The sequence below is a fragment of the Electrophorus electricus genome, chromosome 23 (assembly GCF_013358815.1).
Source record: "Electrophorus electricus isolate fEleEle1 chromosome 23, fEleEle1.pri, whole genome shotgun sequence".
Lineage (NCBI taxonomy): Eukaryota > Metazoa > Chordata > Actinopteri > Gymnotiformes > Gymnotidae > Electrophorus > Electrophorus electricus.
Genome location: NC_049557.1, coordinates 11,037,153 through 11,056,979, shown reverse-complemented (window position 1 = coordinate 11,056,979; position 19,827 = coordinate 11,037,153). Strand labels below are relative to the sequence as shown.

General features: G+C 46.5%; 1 protein-coding gene across 2 annotated transcripts in view; it reads left to right on the top strand.

The window, feature by feature from the left end:
- Window positions 1-2,061: 2,061 nt before the first annotated feature.
- The window catches only part of rnf220b (ring finger protein 220b), a 42,163-nt gene continuing 24,397 nt past the window's right edge, over window positions 2,062-19,827 (top strand). For both annotated transcript variants that reach the window (XM_035522080.1, XM_035522079.1), the window contains exons 1-2: window positions 2,062-2,369; window positions 3,939-4,666. In XM_035522080.1, coding sequence (XP_035377973.1) covers window positions 4,033-4,666 — 634 coding nt within the window. In that variant the 5' untranslated portion in view covers window positions 2,062-2,369; window positions 3,939-4,032. The remainder of the gene's footprint in view (window positions 2,370-3,938; window positions 4,667-19,827) is intronic.

The following is a 19,827-nucleotide window of genomic DNA, read 5'->3' as shown; positions in this document are numbered from 1 at the left end:
AACCTTTATTCTTCGTCTCCCCCTGGACAGAAAACACTGATTATACGTCAGCACTCTGCCTCTGAGGAGGCCGAGAACCAGAGGAATGGGACTGAAATCTATTCAGGGAAGGAGTTTCTGCCTGGTACCTGCTTAGACTTCTGGGAAGGAAACTGTCAATGATGGAGACCACAATGTCTTACAGTGTAGTTGCTGTTACAATCTCACTCACAGCCTCTTTTGGGAGGTCTCAGACACCTAACACACACACACACACACACACACACACACACACACACACACAGAGTGATGCACTTTCTTGTTTGGAATGTGCTTCCTCTCAACCCCTCCTCTTCCTCTGACATGCTCTTTGCTGTATTTTCACTGCTGCAGTTTTATCCAAACCTTACGAAGTTTATCATTCATTTTCCTGGACTGAAGTTCCTGTGAACTGAAGTCCATTTCTTGGATGGTTACGCGCTTCTTGCTACCCGCGTGGGGTGCTGTCCTCTTCAGTTCAAAAGATTTTCATTAAAAACAAAACAAAACAAAACAAAAAAACAACAAAAACTTATCAGCAATTAAACTCAAATTATATCTAATTGCTCTCTAGAATTAACTGATGTGATTTGATTCTCCACCTTGGAAATGAATTTCTCAAGCAAGGAGTAAGAGCCGGTGCCTTGCAGCACTGTGCGGTGTTTCTGCGTTCTCTGCCACGCTGTGGATGGCGGGAGAGTTAGTGGGTTTTCTTAATGACCTCAGGGAGCTCATCATAACGGGAGCCCTCTATTAAACTATGATTTAATATACTTGAGCTAACATTCTACTTCTTGATGAGGGAGTAACTTTAATTTTTATCCTTTCATCTAGCTCGTAAACATTCGGTGTGTTAGTATGTACATAATACTTCGCTGCGATTGGAAAAAAACGATATAATAAGAAATATAATGTGTTTGCTTCTACTCTTGGTTTGGACATATTTTATAATGTGAAATCTAATCTAAGCAGATTTTAGGCAAAATGTGTTTTTTTTTTCTTTATCCAACGTGTCCTTGAAGGCGGGCAGATTGTCTTGTTCAGAGTAGTGAGCAAGAAAACCTTTAAAAACCTTCTAAAAAAGAAAAATATTAGTTAGTGTTTGTGTTTTACTGAAACTCAGTTTCACTCAGCGCGGGTCCCGTACCAGAGGCGCACACTGGGCAAAGCGCACGTGGACACCAAGTCCAGTCCCGCGCTGCCTGACCTGCCAGGCGTGCCTCTCCAGCAGCCGTAAACACGCGCCATCCAGCCCCGCTTGCTTTAAACATCAACCTCCACCCTCCGTACCATTTCCCCGCGCGCATCACGCACGGGTCTACGTGCAGTGCAAACGGATCAGTCCACAGTGTGTCGAGCTGGTTTGAAATAACTGCACGAGCTTGGGCCGGTTTATATCAGTATTCTTCTCTGTTTAGCAAACAGCTGTGACAAAGTGTGAACAAAATAAATTAATCAGAGGCTGTCTAATAACTTGAGGCATGCATAAAATAATCTTAACGGAAAAATGTAAGCATAATACTGAAACAGTAAAATATGACCCATATAGCTATAATTTGCCTAAGCGTATTCATATCTTCAGTGTCTCTCTTTAAACTTGAAGTCTTTCTTATTTATGGCTTTTAACAACCTAAATCACATAAGTGTTATTATTATGACTTAAAAAAAAAAAATCCAGCATCGACGGAAGGAAATGTGATCAGAAATGTTCTGTCTAGTTCTGTCTGATAAAAGCAGGTGCCTTCTGTCCCGCAGCCAGCAGATGGACGCAGGCGGTAACGTATAAACGTACGTTGCCTTGCACGTACGCTGGCGGGGTAGACGCTCGAGCAAGTTTCGAAATTGGTAATACTCGGATCAAAACGAAAGCCTGGCATTGCTCACCCTACGAGTTTTAAAATAGTCGCGCTGTTTTTACTGTGTTTGACAAGATATCCAACTTTAGCAGCAGGCTGACTGTGAGCTAATGAGAGAGAGAGAGAGAGAGAGCGAGAGAGAGAGAGAGAGAGAGAGAGAGAGAGAGAGAGAGAGAGAGACGCGAGTGAGCTCGCGCATGGCTTTCACTGTGCAAAACGAGGGATTTCGCAGCTACGTCTACGGATCTGTACTGCACATGCCACGCGCTCTCGTATTTTTCTTTCAGTTGCGAGCACTTACCCCAAGTTCGGGCAACTTATTGCCCATCACGCACATCTGAGCCCGTTAATCGCGCTTTAGCCGTACTGTCCTGTCGCGTCTCTTCTCTGAGCATCTGCAAACTCTTCCGTCTCGTGGACCGAGGAGGCACGAGCGGGCGCAAGCCGTGCTGGATAAGAGCGGACTCTCTGGTGGACATGGTTGATTTGGGAGCTGTGAGTATCTTTGTCTTGTCCTGTTATTAATTATTAAGGGTACTGAAATATATTTGCTGTTGTCACGCACAGTTGTTTTTAGATAGGCCGACTTCGCTAAATGCACGTTTGTTTCTCATTCCTTAAACTAGTATTTTTTTCGTGGTTTACTAGTAAAGTTCTATGAAGTACATTTTTTATATCTTTTAATACAAACGTAAGCCTACATTACGATCCATCGTAAATAAAAATAAAATTAGGCTTCACACGCATAGTCTTCGTGAAAAGTTCTCAAAACTTTTTTTTCTTCTAATCTGTTTAAGATGGACAATATTGTTCGTTTCCTATTTTTGTGTAATTTTCTGAACATCTTTACTTTTCTGACCTCTGATGCACGGACACAGCTCGTTTTGGTTTCATTGTCTTCCACTGTACACAATATTATACAGGATTTTATGCTATTTCAGTGAAGGGCATTATAAAGTTGAAGCTTTGATTCATCATTCTCGAAGAGAAATCCAAGCTAAATCGGTGTGGTGGATACATGGCATGCTTAAAGTTGGACAACCTGAAGAAAACAGAACAGATTTCCGTTTACCGCTGCTCGCTCGAGGAGACGCTGGAAGTTTTGCTCGTGCAGTTTATTATTTTATCACACGGTTGCAAACTGACGTATCCAGTTTTTACCAAAGCTCCTGCTCCTACTCGCCGTGTCTAATAAATAGGAAATTAACGTAGTAGTCTAATTTCGTCCACTGACTTTTTTGAGTTGTTTAAACAGCAACAATTATTGTAATTATTACTTTTGTTATTGTTGTTTTTTTGAATAATTTTGCCAAGTTAATTTAGCCTGAATGGACGCGGTTGATTCTAAATGAGAGCACCAAACGGTGTACAAGATCTTCTGCACTTTCTAGAATTGTAACATACTACACAACCGCATAAATAAAATATGACATGTACAAGTGGGCGTTAAAAAATATTAGACTTTATAATGCACACACGACTCGTTTTGTGATTTAAACTTCACATTAAACTTTCAAAAGTTTTATTTTTATTATTTTTCATTTCAAAACTATTTTTCACTTTATTTTCCGTTGTAATCCACGTTATCCATAATAATCAGTCTAGACGGCCGCACGTGCACGGCCGTGGCCGGGGTTCTCGGGCGCGTGTGACGAATCTAATCGATGCGTTTAGACATCGATAACACGGGGACCGTAACCGAACGCGTTCAGCAGAAATCCAGTGAAGACGGTCAGAGTCATGGGCTGGTCACGCAGTGGGAATCGATGTGACCCGCGTGCAATGCGCTTCTTTGGCTATACTGAATACATCTGATCGCTTTTTCCATAACGTAGTAGCCATAATTATAACGGCACATTTCCACGGCGGGTTTACTCCACACCCCCACGTGGTGCGCGAAGACTTAATCCCGTAGCCGTTTGTTAACGCAGCCTTTTTATCAAGAACTGTTTTATAAATTACGCATCTACATGCATATTTATAAGACGCGACTGTTCCCGAACGAGGAATGCAGCAGTGCGCTAATCTGGATTTAGAATGACATAAATCCTTCCATCCCTACAGGTGGAGGTCTGAAGCTGATGTGACTGGAGCAGGTGGTTGTGTGATCTGGTGTAGCTCTCCTGGTCCTCTGTTATTTAGTAGACGCGGGACAGTAATGGACCTCCATCGGACAGCCTTCAAGATGGAGAACGCCCCCTATGTGCCGAGCCCGCTGACGTCCCCGGCCCTGATGGTGCTGGCATCGACAGCCGAGGCCGGTCGCGACGCCTCCGTCCCCTGCCAACCCCCACGTCCGTTTGGGGTCCCCGTCACTCTGGAGAAGGACATGCACCTCCCATTCCCCACTGGCTCCTACACCTTCACCTCCTTGTACCACCGGCAGGCAGGGTTCGCCCCTCGAGAGTTCCCCTCCTCCCTGCTCCACCTGCACCCGCAGTTCGCCCCAGCTAACCTGGACTGCCCTCCACTGAGCATGCTCCCCCACGGAGGGGTGGGAGCCTTCCGCCCGTTCCCTTCCTCAGTGGAGGAGCGCGACAGCGCGGGTTACCACTCCGCCTTCCTCCCCACCAAGCGGCTGAAGGGGTGTGTGGAGCCGGAAGCAGCGGCACGTCTGCACTTTGCGGATGTGGAGGGGAAGGAGTTTGACTTTGGTGGGATGGCCCATGCAAACTCGGGGTCTCCCAGTGCTCTGAAGACAACTGAGGATCCTGGAAAGAGGCAGTTTGGGGTTTCGGGGCTGCTGGCAGACGGCGAAGCCTCCTGTAGCCCTGAGGAGTACAAAGAGCGATGTGAGTGTGTCCAAGCATCCAGCAGAGCCTAGGAGTGCATGAATGGATGAATGGATGAATGGATGAATGGATGAATGGATGAATGAATGGATGAATGGATGAATGAATGAATGGATGAATGGATGAATGGAGTAATGGACGAATAGATGAACGAATTAATGGAATGACGAAGGAATGTATGGATGAATGTATGAATAAATAAATGAATGACATGATGGAGGGATGGAGGGATGGATGGATTTAAGAAGTGCTAAAACGCCGTAACCCCCTTTTCCACCGTAGGTCTGCACGGTTAGGGGGCTGTGTTGGGCCGTTCATGCGGTCCGAGACTCCTGACACGGTTAGGGTTTCTTTTTCCACAGGAGTGGACGTATTTGTGGTTCTCCTGATAATTACATGCTTAAACACCTCGGAATGAGACTGATAATTTAGTCATTTGGTTTGTTTCTAGTGTTCTTGTCCCGTGTGCAAAACTCTGTTTGTGCAGGACTGGTCAGCGAATCTCTGCATCACTGTGCCACCCAACCCGAACGGTTCTGAGGCGCCGAATGCCATTTCTGAGTGTTCCGTGCTCAGCCGTGTTCATGTGGAAATGCGACTGGAACGTTTACTGTCCATTCTCAAAACCGCTCGGCCTGCAGTGGACAGGAGGCTAATGATTCAGAGTAGAGAGGTCCTCTGGTGACTCTGAGGAAATACGAAAACAAACATCACCCGCTTTCCCTGGAGTCAGCCAGTGCAGATTTGGTCCACTGAGTTGATTTTTAGTGCATAGTGCATTTCACATTTCCTGTCTTACAGTTCAAAGCGTTTTAGTGCACAGAGAGTGTAGGCCCCTCCGTACATGAGAGGATGGGTTTGTTTGAACTCTATCTCAGGCCAGTAGGATCACAGGCTCGAAATGTCTGGCTTTAACTCTTCCTTTGAGGGAATTAACAACCTCCACAATTGTGTAAGTTGTTTCCTTTTTCTATGAAGTCCTTGCTCTTTGTCCTATATAGTTGTTCCCTATATGGTAGCTTAGCCCTGTTATTACAGTTCTGGAAGAGACCTTGACTGTGGCGCGTCACATCACGAATGTATCATAAGACGACTAAGGCAGGAGGTCCGCAAATCAACCTCAGGCAACTTGTCAATGATAACAAGCAGGAAGGGCTGCGTTTCCAGTGCACACCACCTCCAGCTCAATACCGCCCCCGTGCCATCCGTTCGGATTTGTTGACAAATGAGTGGGAGGGACTGTCAATCCTGGCTGCTAGGGTAACGGGATTGCTCATTACTGCCGCCCTGTAATTGGCTGCCGATGCGAACGGCCGCGGCCCGCGCAGTCGGGCAGGAGGCAGGCGCGTGACTTTTGATGGAGGAGACATCAGAATGTGGGGGGGGGGGGGGGACAGCCATGGCATGAAGGGTGCAGCTGGGAGACTTCAGAGACACCTTCAGATCAGATGTGAATGCCAGCAAAAAATCATGACTGACACAGATGCGGGAGAGAGAGAGAGAGAGAGAGAGAGAGAGAGAGAGAGAGCGAGCGCTCACAGGAAGACTTAAGAGGTGAAGCGCTCACAGTGGAAAGTTAGGGGTGTTTGCCTCAGTTACACTATATGTCTTTAGGCCAACTCCAGTGTGAGTGACAGGCCAATCCATGGTGGAGCACAAGTAGGCATAGAAGACTGATGATATCACTATTTGTGTGTGTGTGTGTGTGTGTGTGTGCATGTGTGTGTGTGCGTGTGTGTGTAAGAGAGAGAAAGAGAGTGACAGGTTAGGATGAGAGTAGATTTTTCTTTAGTAACTAGTTAAAAACACACATTCTTTATGTAGCTAAGCAGTTCTGTGTTTTAGAAACTGTTTTAGAGTTTATGTGACATGCTGTCTGATCTGCCCTAGCAAAGCTCTCACTCACCTTCATCCTCACCCGCATCCGCATCCTCATCCTCACCCTCACCCTTAGCCTCACATGTGTGCTCACAGTATCATGGAAGTGAGGATTAGTGTTTGTTTAATGTCTGACCCCTAGGCCATGTGTCCAGCCACTGTGTTATTCCAGAGATCCTCTCTCACAACATTCTGAGTACAGAGGATCCCAACAGCTGTTTAAACAGAACTTTTTTATTCTTTCTCAAAAGGACAGATGTGTTCACTGGGCCGAATCATGTTTGTTTTCCTTCGGGAGGTATTTGAAACTTTTTGGTTGATCCCTGATGAAAGGGAGACAGTACGAGAACATGGGCTGAAACCCCAGAGAGAGAAAGGGGAAGAGAGAGAGAGAGAGAGAGAGAGAGAGAGAGGGAGAGAGAGAGATGGGGGGGAGAGAGAGAGAGAGAGAGAGAGAGAGAGAGGGAGGGGAGAGAGAGAGAGAGGGAGGGGAGAGAGGGGGAGGGGAGAGGGGGGAGAGAGAAGGGGGGTAAGGGGGGGAGAGAGAGAGGGAGGGGGGAGGGGGTAAAAGAGAGGGGGGGAGAGAGAGAACATCAGTTCAGCCCCACACCCCTCTCTTATTCCCTGTTATTCCCTCTGTTATTCCCTCTGTTATTCCCTCTCTTATTCCTTCTCTTATTCCTTCTCTTATTCCTACTCTTATTCCCTCTCATATTCCCTCTGTTATTCCCTCAGTTATTCCCTCTCTTATCCCCTTTGTTATTCCCTCTCTTATTCCCTCTGTTATTCCCTCTCTTATTCCTTCTCTTATTCCTTCTCTTATTCCCTCTCATATTCCCTCTGTTATTCCCTCTGTTATTCCCTCTCTTATCCCCTTTGTTATTCCCTCTCTTATTCCCTCTGTTATTCCCTCTCATATCCCCTCTCGTATCCCCTCTCTTATTCCCTCTGTTATTCCCTCTCTTATTCCCTCTGTTATTCCCTCTCTTATCCCCTCTGTTATTCCCTTTGTTATTCCCTCTCTTATTCCCTCTTATTCCCTCTGTTATTCCCTCTCTTATTCCCTCTGTTATTCCCTCTCTTATTCCCTCTGTTATTCCCTCTGTTATTCCCTCTGTTATTCCCTCTGTTATTCCCTCTCTTTCTCTCACACTTGCTTCCACTTTGCCTCCCAGTCTCTCCCCCCCTTGATCTTAGATCTTGTAGATATTGCAGTGTGCTGGAGCACCACACCATGGCTGGTGTGAAAGTTAGCAGTGCTGTGATTTATAAGTTCATCAGGACCTGTGACGGTGATTCAGCTGGTGTGTAAACCAACATCTGCCTGCTTCCTGTCCTGTTAGCCATAATCCTGCTTCCTGTCCTGTTACCCACATTCGAGCTTCCTGAAGTAGGTGAACGTTAAGGAGACGTGTCCTTTCAGCTCATTTAAAAATAGCAATATTTTATCACATGCCAAAATGCTGACATCTGTATGAGAATATGATTTTCATAATTTGTCTGGTGATCAAAAGTATTCAGCAACAAATAAGTTTTTCCTGTCCTGTGTTTTTTTGCCACATTTCTAAAAAATAGATTCTATTCACTGTAAAGAAAAGGCATTGTGGTGGGATAACGGCTACAATTCCTGTTAAAGAGGAAGAGAGAATGGCTATATGACTACAACCGCCATAAAAGGATATACAAATGTTGAGTGAAGTCTTGATCAATGGTGGCAGACGTATGTTGTGTGTTCAGTGCACCGCAATGTGTATGTTAAAAACACCAAACAACCATCTTACACGCTCCTTTGGCAAGTTGTTCAAAGCAAGTCTTTGTTCTTCTAGGTCTTTTTTTTTTAGTTGTTTTTTTTTTTGTTGCTTTTAGTTTTATTTTTGGTGTCACCACTCCGTACATGCAAGTTTAAAGCACCACACTGAATTAGTGTTTAAATTAGACTGGAATTAGGAAGTTGACGGTTAGGACCTTCAGATCCTGGAACAGAGAGCGGAGATGTCCGTACAGTGGTGCCACGGCGGGTCTTCTCCACACACATGCCTGAAATTTGGCGAGGAATTCTACGACAGTAGGGTGAGAAGTTTACGAAACCACGGCCGTGAAGGTGCCGCGTGCACGGCAGGGCCGTCTTAGCACGCTCACAGCAGCTAGCCACGCTCCGGCTTCCGGACCAGGCATGGCTACAGCACGTTTGTTCACCTGGAACTGCCGTCCTTATACTGCAACTCCTGCAGGAACTGCAGCTCCTTATACTGGCGTGGCAGGCAGCACTATTTCTGGTATCGACAAATGCACTGTGCCAGGTTTTCTGAATGTTTTCAGTAGGTTAGAAAACCTGGAAATTAAATTACAGAATTTATCTGACGCAACTTACAGTTCTGACTGAACACAACGTGGGTAACTGAGGGTTAAGGGTCTTGCTCAGAGGGACTTGAACCGGCAACCTTCGGATTACAAATCAGGTACTGTAACCACGCAGCAGTGCTGAGTTCAACATGCTTTAGCCTGAAGTCTCTGCCCTGGCCCAGGTGGGTCCGAGCGGCAGGGGTCTGGCATGTGCGTGCTGCGTGGCCCTCCAGGCGGTCCTAACCCACCCGCCCCACCTGCGCTGCAGCGCCTTGACTTGGGGTGCAGCTGAAGACCAGCGACATCAACCACTGTCAACCCTGTTTGCCTTTTGCTGTAGATCATGTGTTATCTGTGCGTGCACGGGCTGCTTCAGTAAAGGTGGACCAGCCGACAGCAGAAAAGAAACCAGCCTCTAAATTATCCCATGCCACCTTAAAAATGGTATCATCACCAGGCCTGATCACTCGTTAAAAGAAAAGCCAAACAATAGCAAAACTGATTAAGGGTTCTTTGTCGCCATGGTGATAATTTATGAGGCAAAGTGATTGGATGGGGTGAGCAGTCTAATTAAGGGGTCCTACAAGGACAAAAGAAATGGTGTCCGAGCAACAGATGGCAGGCGAGGATAAAAGAGCCTCGTTACAGGCCGTGACAGGCCGAGCGCGTTCGTGTGTCAGAGGGGACATGCCGCCCGGACACCGGTGTCCTCGCTATCGATCTGGCGCTTCGTGGAGCTGTTGCAATGTTTAGCTGCCGTGAAGAGTGGAGCGGCGTCTCTGCGAAGGCGGAGATCAATGTTTCCTCATCAGTGAGCGCGCAGGCATGTCCGGTTGCTTTGATTTCCTTCCTGCTGTGTGTAAACATATGACAAAGCACGCAAACACATAGACACGTGCATGCGCATGCACATTACACACTCACGGACACACACACGCTTTCACTCTCACACGTACACACACAGACACACACATTCCTGTCACACACACTTTTGCTTTTCTTTGTTAGGAACACGCAGGATGTTGGAACATTATTTCTATTTTGATCTCTCTTTTTTAATGTGCACAGAAAGTTATTTAAGAAAGTCTGTTTATTGTAGCCGACCCTGTTTGATGTTCAACTAATTTAATATTTCCACTCCTGTAGCGATAGTGGTTTACTCTGCTAATACACTCTTAAGTAGGAGAGAACTTTCATCTCAGTGGGAGGACGCCTCTTCTCGTCTTTCTGCCCCAGGTCTTCTTTTGGTGAAAGGTCAGGCCGCAGGTTTGTCTGCACAGCAGTCCGTAGGGTCCCCTTGTTACTATTCGAATCATTCAGATAATTAAGAAATCTCCAAATTTTCCTCTAAATTCCTTCTCAACCTGTTCGTCTAACCTCTTGAGATGAAATGCACAGAACCAGAAGAGGCGTTTGCTATTTCCAGCACATCAGCCCATACTGAGTAATTCAGCACTGTTGTCCAGGAGACGTCCTGAACTGTGAAGCTGTCCTACAGTTGTGTGAGATGCTGAGCTAGAATTGCGCTCAGTTATCACTAACTGCACCGCTGACAGGATCCACTCAAATACAAAACAGCCACATAATAGCAGTAGTATGTGAACGGTGTCAGAAAAACCCCTTTTGGATCTCTTAACACTAACAGCTGTCATTCGAAGGGAAAATTCACAGCACTTTGACATGGCGCAAAATGGCCCTTTAGCCCTGCCGCGCGGTGGAGGTGAGCGCAGAAGGCTGTGTCAGGCCGGGCTTCCCGGGCTGGGAGGTCTCGTTAAAGCCGTTCCCCCGCATCTGCCTGTTACTGCAGATGTGAGGCATGTAAAACTCTCTGCCAGGTCCCGCAGGGTCCCGCAGGGTCCCACAGATGGGGCTGTGGGCACCTGCACCATCGGACTGTGGTTACTCTTGTACCTTAGCTTACATAGGCTCTGAAAACTGTCCTGTAGTTAGGCAGTAGGCTCGGAGTGATCGACCTGATCAGTCTGAGCACCAAAGTGGCTCATTTGATCTAGTTTCAAAGGTGGCGAGAGAGAGAGAGAGAGAGAGAGAGAGAGAGAGAGAGAGAGAGAGACAGAGACAGAGACAGAGACAGAGAGACAGAGTATGTGGGTTAGAGGAGGGCTGTGGATTGTTGGATCGGTACAACACAGTACATCTATCCTTCCCCAGCGTCTGGAATTACTGGACCACATAGAGGGGCGGGCGGGGGCCGGGGGCCAGGGGCAGTGTGGGATTGAACATCATTGCTGAGGGCCAGAGAGTCCAGCTCTCCAGTGGCCTCTCACCGCAGCTACTGCTGGAGCTCTCTCTCTCTCTCTCTCTCTCTCTCTCTCTCTCTCTCTATGCTAAACCTTTGATGAAGAAATTAACATGATAAACAAAAGATATAATACTACAACCGCTAACAATAATAATAATAACAATGATTATAACCACAACAATAATTATATTATTATTATAAAATAATAATAACAATAATAATAATAATAATATAATAAAAGTCTCTGTATCTCTGGTATCTGATATGGTCACTCACTGTCCCTCAGACTGTGGCAGGAGTCTCTCTCTCTCTCTCTCTCCCTCTCTCTCTCTCTCTCTCTCTCTGTCTGTCTCTTTCTTTCTCAATCACCACTTAAATTCAATTCGGTTTAAATGAGCATTACTGGCATTACAAAATTGCATATTGTATTGCAAAAGCATTTTCAGAGAAACAGAAGTAACAAGTATACAAACACAGATGAAGAAAAGAGCAGTAAACAGCAGTATATACAGTACAGTATACACCCTGTAGTGTGTGTATATACTGTAACGTGTGTATACTGTATATATACAGTATACACCCTGTAGTGTGTGTATATATACTGTAACATGTGTATACTGTATATATACAGTATACACCCTGTAGTGTGTGTATATACTGTAACGTGTGTATACTGTATATATACAGTATACACCCTGTACAGTGTGTGTATATATACAGTATACACCCTGTACAGTGTGTGTATATACTGTAACGTGTGTATACTGTATATAAACAGTATACACCCTGTACAGTGTGTGTATATACTGTAACGTGTGTATACTGTATATATACAGTATATACCCTGTACAGTGTATGTATATATACTGTAATGTGTGTATACTGTATATATACAGTATATACCTTGTACAGTGTGTGTGCATATATACATATACTGTATATCATACCGTATATCATACTGTATGCAGTACTGTATTTACCCTGTGTACAGTGTGTGTATGTATACTGTAATGTGTATACATATACAGTGTGTGTGTATATATATATATATATATATATAGTACTGTCATAACTAACAAAGTAGTAATAAAAATTAATAAATAGCAAAATGAAGTGACAATAAATATGAACTAAGAAAAAATAGCAGTAAATATATCAATAGGATAAAATAAATAATAGGATTAATATTCCTCACAATATTCATCTCTCTATCTCTCTTTTGCTCTCTCTCTCTCTCTCTCTTTGTCTCTCTCTCTCGCTCTCTCTCTCTGTCTCTCTCTGTCTCTCTCTCTCTCTCTCTCTGTCTCTCTCTCTCTCTCTCTCTCTCTCTGTCTCTCTCTCTCTGTCTCTCTCTCTCTCTCTCTCTCTCTGACCTTTTCTGTGTTCAGTCCAGCAAGCTTTATTAGCATGAATGTTGCCAAAGCAGTTAAAAAGAAACACATAAATATAAACACAGCATAAATAAAAGAAAGATAATAATGTAGATTATAATAGAACACTAGAAATTAAGTTATTTACAGGATTATTAGTAATCAATAAAAGAAAAGGAAAATAAATAATAATCAATAATAAATTGTTGCTTGTCCCTCAGGTTGTAACAGTCACATGTCCTGCTGCATGTAGGATCACCTCGTACGTCTCTCTCTGTCTCTGTCTTTTATTCTGTCTCTCTCTGTCTCTGTCCTTTATTCTGTCTCTCTGTCTCTGCCCTTTATTCTGTCTCTCTCTGTCTCTGTCCTTTATTCTGTCTCTCTCTGTCTCTGTCCTTTATTCTGTCTCTCTCTATCTCTGTCCTTTATTCTGTCTCTCTCTGTCTCTGCCCTTTATTCTGTCTCTCTCTGTCTCTGTCCTTTATTCTGTCTCTCTCTGTCTCTGTCCTTTATTCTGTCTCTCTCTATCTCTGCCCTTTATTCTCTCTCTCTCTGTCATTTATTCTGTCTCTCTCTGTCTCTGTCCTTTATTGTGTCTCTCTCTGTCTGTCCTTTATTGTGTCTCTCTCTATCTCTGTCCTTTATTGTCTCTCTTTCTATCTCTGTCCTTTATTCTGTCTCTCTCTGTCTCTGTCCTTTATTGTGTCTCTCTCTCTAGCTCTGTCCTTTATTCTGTCTCTCTCTGTCTCTGTCCTTTATTGTGTCTCTCTCTGTCTCTGTCCTTTATTGTGTCTCTCTCTATCTCTGTCCTTTATTCTGTCTCTCTCTGTCTCTGTCCTTTATTCTGTCTCTCTCTGTCTCTGTCCTTTATTGTGTCTCTCTCTGTCTCTGTCCTTTATTCTGTCTCTCTCTGTCTCTGTCCTTTATTCTGTCTCTCTCTCTATCTCTGTCCTTTATTCTGTCTCTCTGTGTCTCTGTCTCGTCATCTCACCGTGTGAGAACTGAGTAAAGGTGCAGAAGTAGGATGACTCTGGAGTTCCTTTGTGACGTGGTGCAGAGGGCCTGAATATCGGGACACGGTGTTATCTTTGTGAATGACCCTTAAAAACCTCCGTGCACCTGCAGAGACTCACACGTCTGGACTCGCCATTAGCCAATGATCTGAGCACATGCTTGGCCATAATAATGTCTAAATGGTTGTTTTTTTTGTAAACACATGATACTAAAGGCATAGCAGACTTCCTGTATGTTGGACCGATGTGTTTGCTTCCTCTGTGTTCCCCTGGGAGCAGAAGGGTATCACATATCCTTATCAAGTACATGTATTTATGTTACCAAGTATATATGGCACATGTTCTTTTTCCTGCATGTGGGTGTGAGCATGTTGGCTATCTAGAATTTTAAAATACTGACTTATTTGACCCTGTGGTTTGTCTGTGTCAAATGCCCTCACTAGCTCACAGCAGTTCTATACGTGTGTGTGTGTGTGTGTGTGTGTGTGTGTGTGTGTGTGTGTATGTATGTGTGTGCGTGTGTGTGTTTGTATGTGTGTGTGTGAGTTCAGTGTGAACTTCAAGCTTTTAGGAAGTATTCAAACATGCTCTCTAAGTTTCAGTGATGTCTAGTTTATGATTCGATAGTTCAGAATAGCTCAAAGGTTTTTTGCATACCTGGTCACAGGGGTTAAGGTTAGAACAAGACCTTACCTCACTTTGTGTGTGTGTGTGTGTGTGCCTGTCTATCTGTCTGCCTGCCTGCCTGCTTGTCTGTGTGTGTGTGTGTGTTTGTGTGTGTGTGTGTGTGTGTGTGTTCATTCATATGGATGTACTAGCTAGCATTTTTGGGTTTTTGTGTGTTTGTGAGACAGGGAACTTTAGGGAATGTGCCCAGAGCCCCATTGGGAATTCCAGCACGTAACAGTCATAAATCAGCCTTCTGCTAATTGGTGGGAAAACAACACTCCAGCAGTATATAACCTTTTATGTGTCTCTGTGTTCTTTATTGTACTCCTAACGAGAGGCTATAGATCAGGGTGAGAAGGGAGAATTGGACATAAAAACATCGGCACCTTCCATTGGATTCAATGTGTTGATGTACACTCCTTTAGCTGGATGGGATACCCTCGTTTGCATACAGTAATTAGTATGCTAATTGCCATAATTAGCTCGGGGGACCACACAAGCATGGGTTACATTAAATGGTTCGTTCTTGTCTTGACTCAGCTCTGGCTATTCCCAGAAGTCCAAGCAATCAAAACGCAGTCATATCCTCTGGAGCACGTCTGTCTCTCCATGATCGTTGACTTTTCCACATTTGCTCTTGGCTAATTGCTTTAGGTCTCTTGTGCAAAACTGCAGATTCATACACACTCACCCACAGCATCACACACACGCGCGCGTGTGTGTGTGTGATGGTGTGTGTGTGGCACGCACTGGCACAGGCTGCTGTTTGTGGAGGGTTGCAACATGGCTGTCAGAGGCCCTCAGACGGACCTGGTCCGGCAGCCAGGAGCGCACGCTCATTAGTCTGTCCTAACTGGGGGGGGGTGAGGGGCGTGGGCGGGGGCAGGGGGGGCCTTAGCTTTCTGCTTTCATGAGCTGATTGAACAAGAACAGAGATGTGAAGATCTATAACAGCTCAGTTGCTGCCAGTCTTTGTTCCCCTCTAGACTCACACACACACACACACACACACACACACACACACACACTTGTATTGGCAAGGAATGGGAGAGGGTATTGATGGGGAATGCAATGTGCACACAGCAATGCTCATGCTAAATTTACACACAGACACACATACACAGACGCTCGTGCGCACACACCACAGAGCATACACAAGCAAACGAGGGGTGACTTTGGCACTACGCAGGTGATGGAGAGGCAATGGAGACTGTGTAGGGGAGGCAGAGAGTGTGTGTGTGTGTGTGTGTACCTACATACCTGTGTAGGGGAGGCAGAGAGTGTGTGTGTGTGTGTGTACCTACATACCTGTGTAGGGGAGGCAGAGAGTGTGTGTGTGTGTGTGTGTACCTACATACCTGTGTAGGGGAGGCAGAGAGTGTGTGTGTGTGTGTGTACCTACATACCTGTGTAGGGGAGGTGGAGGGTGTGTGTGTGTGTCCCTACATACCTGTGTAGGGGAGGTGGAGAGTGTGTGTGTGTGTGTGTGTACCTACATACCTGTGTAGGGGAGGTGGAGAGTGTGTGTGTGTGTGTGTCCCTACATACCTGTGTAGGGGAGGTGGAGAGTGTGTGTGTGTGTGTGTACCTACATACCTGTGTAGGGGAGGTGGAGAGTGTGTGTGTGTGTGTGTCCCTACATACCTGTGTAGGGGAGGTGGAGAGTGTGTGTGTGTGTGTGTATCTACATACCTGTGTAGGGGAGGCGGAGAGTGTGTGTGTACCTACATACCTGTGTAGGGGAGGCGGAGAGTGTGTGTGTGTGTGTACCTACATACCTGTGTAGGGGAGGCGGAGAGTGTGTGTGTGTGTGTCCCTACATACCTGTGTAGGGGAGGCGGAGAGTGTCTGTGTGTCCCTACATACCTGTGTAAGGGAGGCGGAGAGTGTGTGTGTGTGTACCTACATACCTGTGTAGGGGAGGCGGAGAGTGTGTGTGTGTGTGTGTACCTACATACCTGTGTAGGGGAGGTGGAGAGTGTGTGTGTGTGTGTGTACCTACATGCCTGTGTAGGGGAGGCGGAGAGTGTGTGTGTGTGTGTGTACCTACATACCTGTGTAGGGGAGGTGGAGAGTGTGTGTGTGTGTGTCCCTACATACCTGTGTAGGGGAGGTGGAGAGTGTGTGTGTGTGTGTATCTACATACCTGTGTAGGGGAGGCGGAGAGTGTGTGTGTACCTACATACCTGTGTAGGGGAGGCGGAGAGTGTGTGTGTGTGTGTACCTACATACCTGTGTAGGGGAGGCGGAGAGTGTGTGTGTGTGTGTCCCTACATACCTGTGTAGGGGAGGCGGAGAGTGTCTGTGTGTCCCTACATACCTGTGTAAGGGAGGCGGAGAGTGTGTGTGTGTGTACCTACATACCTGTGTAGGGGAGGCGGAGAGTGTGTGTGTGTGTGTGTACCTACATACCTGTGTAGGGGAGGTGGAGAGTGTGTGTGTGTGTGTGTACCTACATGCCTGTGTAGGGGAGGCGGAGAGTGTGTGTGTGTGTGTGTGTACCTACATACCTGTGTAGGGGAGGTGGAGAGTGTGTGTGTGTGTGTGTACCTACATACCTGTGTAGGGGAGGTGGAGAGTGTGTGTGTGTGTGTGTGTGTGTGTGTGTACCTACATACCTGTGTAGAGGAGGCGGAGAGTGTGTGTGTGTGTGTGTATCTACATACCTGTGTAGGGGAGGCGGAGAGTGTGTGTGTACCTACATACCTGTGTAGGGGAGGTGGAGAGCGTGTGTGTGTGTCCCTACATACCTGTTTAGGGGAGGCAGAGAGCGTGTGTGTGTGTCCCTACATACCTGTGTAGGGGAGGCGGAGGGTGTGTGTGTGTGTCTACATACCTGTGTAGGGGAGGTGGAGGGTGTGTGTGTGTGTGTGTGTGTGTGTCTACATACCTGTGTAGGGGAGGCAGAGAGTGTGTGTGTGTGTGTGTGTACCTACATACCTGTGTAGGGGAGGCAGAGAATGTGTGTGTGTGTATGTGTGTGTGTCTACATACCTGTGTAGGGGAGGTGGAGGGTGTGTGTGTGTGTGTGTGTCCCTACATACCTGTGTAGAGGAGGTGGAGAGTGTGTGTGTGTGTGTGTGTCCCTACATACCTGTGTAGGGGAGGTGGAGAGTGTGTGTGTGTGTGTGTGTACCTACATACCTGTGTAGGGGAGGTGGAGAGTGTGTGTGTGTGTGTGTCCCTACATACCTGTGTAGGGGAGGTGGAGAGTGTGTGTGTGTGTGTGTGTGTGTACCTACATACCTGTGTAGGGGAGGTGGAGGGTGTGTGTGTGTGTGTGTGTCCCTACATACCTGTGTAGGGGAGGTGGAGAGTGTGTGTGTGTGTGTGTACCTACATACCTGTGTAGGGGAGGTGGAGAGTGTGTGTGTGTGTGTGTACCTACATACCTGTGTAGGGGAGGTGGAGAGTGTGTGTGTGTGTGTGTGTACCTACATACCTGTGTAGGGGAGGTGGAGACTGTGTGTGTGTGTGTGTGTACCTACATACCTGTGTAGGGGAGGTGGAGAGTGTGTGTGTGTGTGTGTGTACCTACATACCTGTGTAGGGGAGGTGGAGAGTGTGTGTGTGTGTGTGTACCTACATACCTGTGTAGGGGAGGTGGAGAGTGTGTGTGTGTGTGTGTACCTACATACCTGTGTAGGGGAGGCGGAGAGTGTGTGTGTGTGTGTGTGTACCTACATACCTGTGTAGGGGAGGCGGAGAGTGTGTGTGTGTGTGTGTGTACCTACATACCTGTGTAGGGGAGGTGGAGGGTGTCAAAGAGAGAGAAGGAACATAGAGTGAGCAAAGGTGGAGAGAGAGATCAAAAGAGAGAAAGTGAGAGCATAAGACACAGTAAAAGTGAGTGGGGTGTGAGGGTGTGGGAGTGTGAGGTGTGGGAGTGTGGGGTGTGAGGGTGTGGGAGTGTCGGGTGTTAGGGTGTGGGAGTGTGTGGGTGTGGGAGTGTGGGGGAGTGTGGGTGTGAGTTGTGGGGGTATGAGGGTGTGGGGGAGTGAGGATGGGGGTGTGTGGGGTGTGAGAGTGTGGGGGTGTGAGGGTGTGTGGAGTGTGGGTTGTGAGGGTGGGGGTGTGAGGGTGTGGGTTTGTGGGGTGTGAGGGTGTAAGGGTGTGGGAGAGTGGTAACACTTCATTCTCTTTATCCTTCCTTTACTTGTTTTCTTGTCTCTCCTGGGTGTCTCTCCTGGGTGTCTCTCCTGGGTGTGTGACCTTGCCAATGCTGCTCTCATTGTTTTGGCATCTGACCCTCCTTACACCCTGAAACATGCCACAATCCCCTGGCCCTCTTCAGCATGGCAGCAGCCTGAAGGTGCTCTCTCTCTCTCTCTCTCTCTCTCTCTCTCTCTCTCTCTCTCTCTCTCTCTCTCTCTCTCCTTGTTCAGGAGCTGTGTAATTAGCCATTAGCTACTTAACGAGGTCATTGATGTGAGGCAGAGTGCAATGCCGTGGTGCCCTGCTTGCTCGCCCTGTGGCTGAGAGCCTTCAGATTGTCTCCTGTGCTGTGGCTTGTCTCAGGGTGCTAGATGCTGTATTTTTGGCAGAATGGAGAAGGAAATGCTGGTTTTGTTCCAGACAGCACAGAGCAGCAGGCAAGCCGGCCACAGAAGTGTGATACCTCCAGCTCCTTGGCCCAGATGATTGGTGGAATTGTTCTTGGTTTGGCAGTATCAGTGTACAGCTTCTGGATAGATGCCCTGTAAGATACCCACAGAAAGATCAGGGAATGTCCAATGTAGGCAACAGTTCTGCATGATCACTTCCCTGATCACATATTCCGGTTCAGCCCGTGTTTGATGACCAGCATTATGGAGGAGCTCATGTTGTTGTGAGATGGTCTGGAGCTGGTGTGGGACTGGTGTGGGACTGGTGTGGGACTGGTGTGGGACTGGTGTGGGACTGGTGTGGGCTGCAGTGATCTCCCTTCTGACTGGGTGGCAACTCCCTGCTCTCCGACTCCCAGTAGGGGATGAAGAGTGTGCCAGAGAGAGACCTGAAGACCATCATTAAGAAAACCTCACTTGCATTTTCTCTCACGTGAGGAGAAGTTCACAGTGAGAGGCATACATGACTCTGATTGAAGATCTGTAAGGTTCGGGTTCCTAGCCGTACCTCGAGTACTTCAAACCTCAATTACAGCTCGGCTTGAAATACCTTGCTTCAGGTCTCATGGATGACGTACATGAAGACTATTTTCTGTCCTGGCTCCAAGATGGTGGAATGAACTCCTACTTGCTGTTCGGACAGCAGAGTCCTTTGCAGTCTTTAAATGCAGACTGAAGACCCATCTAGTCATGGAATATTTAAATGACCACTGACCCTGCTCTCATATTGGCTGACTAAATTAGTACTTATTGTAGGGTATTTGTTTATTACACTGATGTTGTCTGACAGACTCTGGTACTTATTGTTTATTGCACTTATCATTGTCTAAGATAGACCTTATGTATTTTATACTTCTAGGCATCAGCAGTGATCCCTGTATTTCTACAGTATTCTAGATCATTGGTATATTGGGCTCTAACCTACTGTACTGGCTAGGATGTATTCTATGAGTAAATAACAAATGCCATAAATGTAAATGTACACAGTTCTGGTTGCTCACAAGCTGTTCTAGAGACTTGGCTT